General features: G+C 39.8%; 1 protein-coding gene across 1 annotated transcript in view; it reads right to left on the reverse strand.

Annotated features, from left to right (window-relative positions):
- The window catches only part of LOC103370626 (E3 ubiquitin-protein ligase HECW1-like), a gene marked incomplete at its 3' end in the record, with an annotated part of 73,275 nt that overhangs the window by 44,753 nt on the left and 20,291 nt on the right, over window positions 1–8,231 (reverse strand). Inside the window, exon 4 of the mRNA XM_008299745.1 lies at window positions 5,242–5,336. Coding sequence (XP_008297967.1) covers window positions 5,242–5,336 — 95 coding nt within the window. The remainder of the gene's footprint in view (window positions 1–5,241; window positions 5,337–8,231) is intronic.

Consider the following 8,231-nt stretch of genomic DNA (forward strand, 5'->3'; position numbering starts at 1 on the left):
TTATCTGTTCTTTTACATCACCCATAGGCTTCCTGAAGTTTTAAGGCTTAGTGTGACAGTCACCATTTTGGCAGCGCCTGAATCCTTCTAACTCCCACTTAATCCAAAAATAAGCAAAGAGACAGAGGGTAAGCGGAGCTGAGGCAGGTTATGCAAACGTCTCTGTGCTATGACTGGACTTTGATGGTCTGCACCTGTTACTCAAACATACTTATTCCAATTTAAACAGGTGAGTTATGCTAACTTTCACCTGCTGTACAGCTGTCATAAGCAGGGTAATTCGCTACTGCGACCAAAACAGTGTTCTGTAGCAGGCTGCAAACATTTTTATTTCCGTCTATGGAAACAGTGCAAACTTTCATGGGTACAATGCATAAGCAAATACCCAACCAACCAAGCACATGGGACAATCCAGGATTTGTGTATGAAGATATGCTACACGCATGCACAACCACTACAACTAGCTTAGACACACTGACAAAGAAATCATGAATACACTTCAACAATAACAAACATATACAAAATACCAAACTATTCCTTTAGTGTCCAAATCTGGCCAGTCAACCATTAGCAGTGGATTTTACTTTCCATGGTTTCTAGCCTCAGCTACCATGCTGGTCCAGTTTTAGCAGTTTGCCTGAAAGTCAGAGGAACAGACTTGCTAAGGTCTCCAGTTTGTTTCTTGTACTGGGGACACAAATCTGTGAAGGGACAGTGAAAAAGTGGCACTTGCACTTAGCCCCCAAGTGCACATCAGACTGTGCTTTCATCTGTGAATGTATGTAACTGTTTGAGTGTGACCATGGTGTTCCTGGAAGTCACCCAGCTTCTTGCTTAAATAAACGTTGATGAAATCCAAGAGCTTTAGTTTTAGTGATTATCCCTCTGTAGCAACTTGCTAAAATTTCACATTTTCAAGTTTCACACATAAAGAACACATTTATTTTGAAGGTACAGTTCAACATAAGAAATAAAATAGCAGGCTTTCTATACTTGAGTGTAATTAGAAGATAGATATCAGTGTTATATCTATGTGGAGCTGGAGTCTATGTGTGCTTAGCATAGCTTAGCATAAAAACTGGAAGCAAGGGGAAAACAGTGAGTTTGGCGTCAAGACTATTTGTGGTCATAAAGGATAAATTATGTCCTGCAAGACAAATTACTGTTTATTTGTTCAACGAGCACTTCTGCGCAGCATGTCTTGCTCAAGAGAGGGATACCAGAAAGCTAAAGACATTTGACTCTTCTGCTCTTGTTAGTGAATCTGGTAAATCAATTTGGTAATAAATCAAATTAATTCTTCATCTAAAGCTAGTTATATGCCACAATAAATGGAATATGACAGAATAAACTCCACACTCCAGCATAGCATTTTACAATAAATTACCTTTTAGAAAACTAGACATCTTATCTAATTCAGTTAATTAACACTACTGGTTTTTAACCCTTGCAATCTGGCGCATGTCTCTCAAGCTGTAGCAAATATATATATATAGAGATGACTGAAAGAAAAGTCATCGACAGTGTGAATATGTACAGTTACCCTGGCTATCCAGCTTAGCCTTGTCCTTCTCCCACTCCTCCATCCAGGGTGACTGGGAGACAGTAGTCCCAGCTGAAGACACAGGCTGTCCATCACACACATACAAAAGCAAACAGTGTCTTCTCTGTCTGCAGCATCTGACAGTTTCTGACAGGTTACCATAAGCACCAGTCAATGCAGACAAATCTCGCTTCACGTCTGTCCTGACTGTCCATCTGCCCTCTTTTTTTCCTCTCCTCCTCCCTTCTGCTTCCTTTGTTGTGTAAAGCTCCAGCAGTTTGACCCAGTGCATCCCACCTCTCGCCTTCAAAACTTGAATGAGTTACCTGGACCGCACTGATTTCTGCTCTCCTACTCACTCCCTCCCTCCCTGTCTTCCTTCCTATGGCGGTTATTTTTATTCCTTTGTCCTCAGGAAGCAAGCACAGATCAAGTTCTGGGCCCATCAGCATTTCCAGGGGCCCACAGCAGCAGAATAGGAAGGCAAACATGGAAATCCAATCGCCCAGCTGGTCACCCTCCTAATAAGAGGGGACGACTGATGCAGACTCCAGAAGGACAATGATGTGTGACATAAACTGATATGCAGTTTTTCTTACTGCTGGGCTAAAGACAAAGGATTTTTATGAGATCACTACCTGATTTACACTGACCTGTGCTTATGTAATAGCCAGGCACAATCTGGCAGCATCAGGGTTACACCTTAACAGAGTTACAGATAATGAGGCCCAGCCCTAGTTTCAAAGATGATGAAAGACTCAGGCCTTCAGGATCCACAGCTGCAAAGCCATGTACAAGTCACCAGGCTTGAATGAGAAAACTATACTTGCTTCTCTTACAGCAAAAGTTAAATGCTGTATTTTTGCATATTTTTACCAGATATAGTTAATCTATGAGCTATTTTTTGAGCATCTTGCCTGCTGATTGATGTAGTCTGTGCCTCTTTATTTATTTATTTACTTATTCATTCATTGTGTGTGTGTGTGTGTGTGTGTGTGTATGTGTGCGCTTTGTTTTTTGGGCAAAGGCACCATTAGAACTATGCCAAAAGTTTTTGTTTGCAGTGGAGGAATGAATTTACAGATATCACTGAATCACTTTGATGCAGAAGAAAACTTCCAAACTTTGTGATTCTCAGTCAAGTTCTGGAGTTACAGTATTTCTCTATGATTTTATAGAGAACTTATCTAAATGTATTCACAATTGACATTAGGGTACGCTTGCACAATATGTTGTTTCAGCCCTGTCATTGCAATGTGTACATGCACTACATTCACACTGCAGAAAAAATGAACTCAAACATATCATGTTACAATTTATTGCTTGATACAACAAGAAAAAAGTAAAACATATTTTTTCAACTTTAAAGAAAAAATGTTTTTAAATAATTTTGCCTGAAAATAGTTATTCAAGTCATCTGGTAAAAAACAAAATATCAAAATGTCCATCTGATTCAGTGTTGATAACTCTCTCCACAAATCAGGTGAATTTACAGACTAACACCACATTTTTCTATGATACTTTTTAAAAGTCAATTCAACAAACATACTGTGTTCCCAGTGTTATATGGCATTGCAAATAATCTTAGCTCCCTTAGTAGACACTTATTTTAGTGCAAACAGTGTGTGCTCTAGATTGTCCTAAATTTCTAAATTTCATTTTACATTCATGTTAGCAACACATATGCAGTTCCATTACAGAACTCCTACGTATAGTCCACTGCTCTTTTACACCCATGTGACACAGACACAAGGTGTTGAATGGAGGTAAAGCCTTAAAAGCTTGATTAAAAAAAATTACCCTTCATCTGTCAACACACTTGCACCTGTGTGATATTTCTCATCTCTCAGCACTGAAAGGACAACATATTGTCTTACTTTACATGTTACTTGTACATATATTTATTCCTCACACTTTTAGCTTTAAACGTAACTTCAACTTGACATGATGATTATAAGTGACAAAGTGGAATAAAATGTAATTATTAGTAAAACAGTCTCTCATCCAAACACAAAGATGACATATCAGATAAAGTTGGACTGAACTAGATCTCAACTAAACTACTTAAGCACAGAGCTTATTCGTCTGGTGTTTTTGGAAGTTACCAACAGCTCCAAGTGTATTACCACTTCCTTCTGGACTGCAGGAGGGCTGACCAGGATTCACATGTAGCCGGAAAAACAAAGATTCCATTGTAATCACATTTATAATCTGTGACTTTTAAACTTTTTCCTTTTTTAAAAATATTTTTTCTTGAGCTTTTTAGCCTTTGTTATAGTTGAAAGTGGAGAGAGACAGCAAATATGAGGAGAAGAGTGGGGGAAGGACCTGCAGTAAATGGTCATGGGCTAGACTCAAACCCACAACCTCTGCGTCGGGGACTACGGCCCCTGTTAATGGGTTGCCCGCTGAACCAGTTGAGCTACCGGGGTGCCCGCAATGTAATCTATTCAATTTGATTACACAATTACTACCATTGAGTATGTATATATGCATATGATCAGCATCAATATCACCGTTGATTCTCTGAATTGCACTGTCACTTTATGAAGTCAGGGCTGCACAGTGGCTCAGGTGTTAGCTCTGTCGCTTCACAGCTAGAAGTTCCCCGGTTCGCTTCTAGGTTAGGACGCCTGGGGCCTTTCTGTGTGGAGTTTGCACGTTTTCCTGTGCAGGGTGGGTCCTCAACACAAGAGGCTCAGTCAGCCCAAGAACATGCTTTGGTTAATTGGTTTCTAAATTTTCCGTAGGTATGGATGTGAGTGTGCTTGTTGGTCTCTAAGTGTTGCCCTACGATAGACTGGCAACCTGTACAGGGTAGACTCCAGCCTTTCTGTGACTCTTTGTGTTGTCATTTATGGTTTGTTTGAGTAGCTTGTCCCCTTACTGTAACTCATATTGCTCACATGCCTTTTTGTTGTAGTTAATCTCAGTGGCGGAACTCTGCTTTAAATACACCAAGTCGCTACCCGTGACCTCTCTCACAACCTCACAAGTCATCCAGTGTCGAAAATGAGAGTGGTCGTGGACAAAATGTGAAGACAAACATGATTAAAACGGGAGTTGAAGGAGCGTCTGCAGGTCAGGAAACAAGAGGAAGAACAGACAGAGAGAGAGAGAGCGAGACTTCGCGGGAGCTTATATTCGCACCCCTTGGAAGCAGTAGCGAGGTACTGGTGCAGCGTGTATGAGTTGCTCACCTGTTCTTTCATTTACTTAAGGGAGATTTCGTTTGTTTGTTTGTTTACTTTAATGCAATTTACTTAAATTTAGGGCAGTTGGTTGTGTGTGTCATATCGCTGAATGTGATTTAAATATTTTGTAACACCCTTTGAGTTTCATTATGTATCTAAATGATGTATTTAGTTTAGTTGTATTATGTAATTTGGTGATTACTATGAATATTAATTAAAATGTTTTGTGTCCTTTTTAGTTTCACGGTGTGTCGAAGAAATAAATAAAAGGCCGTGGTACAACAGTCGGGACTCCAATCGTATGTCTCCATGCCAGGAGGCTGCCACAATAGATGTAGCTGCATCTTGTAACCTTGCAAGTCTGACTGACATGGCTAACTGAAGCAAGCTGTCATAAAGAAGCTGACCTGCCATTCCCAGTCAGATACCAGATATAGAGTCACCAATGAAAACCCAGAAAGCTTCATGAGTTAAAATACATGCATGTGGAGCTGTAGGACTCACAGGTGCAGGGCCCTTCTTGATGGTTACACTGGGTGTGGTTGCCCTCAGCGCTCCAGTGACACCATGGTAGTACCTGAAGCAGACCTGGGTCTCAGCTGTGGAGGAGACACAGGATAGAAATGATCATGGAGAGAAAATTAAGCAGCATTTTTTTTCCATTCACCAATTGACTCTTGCTCTGTGTTGTATTTTCTCTACCTGGATTTTGAAATATGACACACAACAAAAATGTAACAATTGCTAGTGATGATTGTACAAAATTGGTGATGATGAATTTCTAAACACCATCCTGCCACCCATGTTCTGATGTGTCCCTAGTTGCTTTTCAAGGACTTACTGAAAATTAGAAATTATTCACAGCCATTTATTTATGCGGCTGTATAATACAGTGTTTACTCTACAATTATTTAGGAGTGGTGGGCTGCCAGTGGTGGTTAATATGACTTTAATAACTGGTGAGTACTAAGGTAAACTACAGATAACTATCTTGCTCAGTATCTACTCTTTGGGGGGTTATTACAATGTTAATTACTCGTGAAACGCAGCCTTGAAAGTGACGTCATGTCCAGCACCAGGCTCCATGTCAGAGAGTCAGAGAATGGTCGTCTTGGAAAATAGGGCAGCGACTTACTGGAGGAAAGGTAGACTTATCAGCTTAAGATGACTCAGAATAGATTTTACAAGTTAAATAGACATTTGCAAAATATTGAAAATATTGATATTGACGTATCGGTAACTTAAGTTAATTGGGACTGATGCCAACTCAATGTTGCAAACTTAGTAAACTAGCTGTTAGCATTAAGCTAATATCTACACGCCATGATGTAACTGCTGACTGCATCTTCAGATGAGCTTGTTCAAATATTTCTCTAAGAAGAGAAAGGCACCTGATGAAGATGACACTAGTCATGTGTCATTAGCCTTTTACTGTCTCATAAATGATGACGGTTCGGTAAAAAATAGTGTTCACACTTGTAATCAGATGTGATGTGAGTGTAAATGATCTAACGTTAATGTTTTCTGTAATCTTATAAGACAAGTAACTTTAGACGGGGAGGAGCAGTGGAACAAAGTGAAGGAGAGCAGAGTACAGCAGGAGAGCCGAGTGGAGGAGCAGGAGTGAGTAGAGGAGGAGAACCAAAAAGGAAGCAGACTATCAGGCTGGGACTCTGAATGGGTTGAAAGAAATAGCCAGTTCCACTCATGGCTCTACCACACTGATGATGGTGAGTGTCCATGAACCTTTTTTTCCTTACTTATTTTCTTGCATAATATACAAGTCAATATTTATAAAGAAACAATTTTTAAGTAATTAGGGTGTAGGAAATTGAGAGAAACAATGTCATTATTGTTGCTATTTGTAGGTGAAGACTGACTAGAGAAACAGGCTGCAGGGGGATCAGCTTGCAGCATGTATGCTGCTGAGCATCAGCGGCCACCTGTAATATTACATAAAACCAAAAATGTAAAATAACATTTTTACCATAAAATTACTGGTTTAGAGATAAGTAAAAACATTTTCGTTCAACTCTACTAAAATTACAACATTTGTAAAATAATCAGTGACAGCTGAAAGGTGACACTAATCACTTCTGGACTCTATTGAAAAATTGGGAAACCAGGGCAAAAAAGCAAAAGGCTTGGGGGACACGAGCAGATTAAGGTCATAGTAAAGCTCCATGTTTTTCTGCTTGGTGGGCCGGACTCACCCAGATGCTTTGACAAGAAAAGGAGAAACACACAGCTGACTGAATGTTTGTTGAATATGCCATTGCCAGCATATGGCTTCCATAAAACAAAGAGGACACAAATATACTAGTTCTTTCTACATTTACAGTATGAAACCAGTTCTCAGTTTCAGAACACACAGAGGAGTACACAGAAAATACTAGAAAGGCTTGGGGATCTTGTTTAACTTTAGTGGGAAAAAAAAGCAGAATACCTAAAAATACATAATATCCATTGTAGAAACTGATGGTAAGAAGCAAGAAGATGGTGCTCAAGCAGAGAGATTCTGAGAGATGAGATGTGCTGTGGATGTTTTCATCTTTGACAAATAACAGGTAATTTTTGAGAATGAACTTGTGTGTATGTACAGAAGACCAGGGGCATAAAACAATTCCCTAAAATGGTACACTTTTTTGTAACAGGCCCATTGCAGCTGTGCTACAGTGATGATTCTGTCAGAATAAACAATTTGTGTCTCAAAGTCAATGTACATAACAGCCATCCTTAACGAGAATGCACTAAAACATGGTCTACAGCTCCATGGGAGACACAAATGATACAGCGGGGAAAATAAGTATTGAACACGTCAACATTTCTCTCAAAAAACATATTTCTAATCGAGCTATTGACATGAAATTTTCACCAGATGTCGGCATCAACCCAAGTAATGCACACATACAAAGAAATCCAAACATTTATGTCCATAAATTAAGTTATGTGTAATAAAGTGAAATGGCACAGGGAATAAATATTGAACACATGAAGAAAAGGAGGGGTAAAAAGGTCTGGCAAGCCAAGAAAGCAGCTGGAGTTTGTCAGTATTCAGAAAGTTAACCTGTCCCCTATTAGTTGAAAGTAATATCAGCTGGTTTAGTCCTGATTGATGCCTTTTAAAAAGGTTTCTCACCAGCAAGGTGTTAGACAAGAAGCATTGCATGATGGGTAAAAGCAAAGAGCTGTCCAAAGACCTACGCAACCTTATTGTTGCAAAACACACTGAAGGCATTGGTTACAGGCGCATTTCTAAACTTCTGAAAGTTCCAGTGAGTACCACTGGGGCCATCATCCGAAAGTGGAAAGAACACGGCATTACCATAAACCAGCCACGGCCAGGTGCTCCTCGCAAGATTTCAGACAGAGGAGTCAAAACAATCATCAGAAGGGTTCTCCAACAGCCCAGGACCACTCGTGGAGAGCTTCAGAAAGACCTGGAATCAGCAGGTACCGTTGTTTCAAAGAAAACAATAAGTAATGCACTCCAC

The sequence above is a fragment of the Stegastes partitus genome, unplaced genomic scaffold (assembly GCF_000690725.1).
Source record: "Stegastes partitus isolate 25-593 unplaced genomic scaffold, Stegastes_partitus-1.0.2 Scaffold1454, whole genome shotgun sequence".
NCBI classification, from domain to species: Eukaryota; Metazoa; Chordata; class Actinopteri; family Pomacentridae; genus Stegastes; species Stegastes partitus.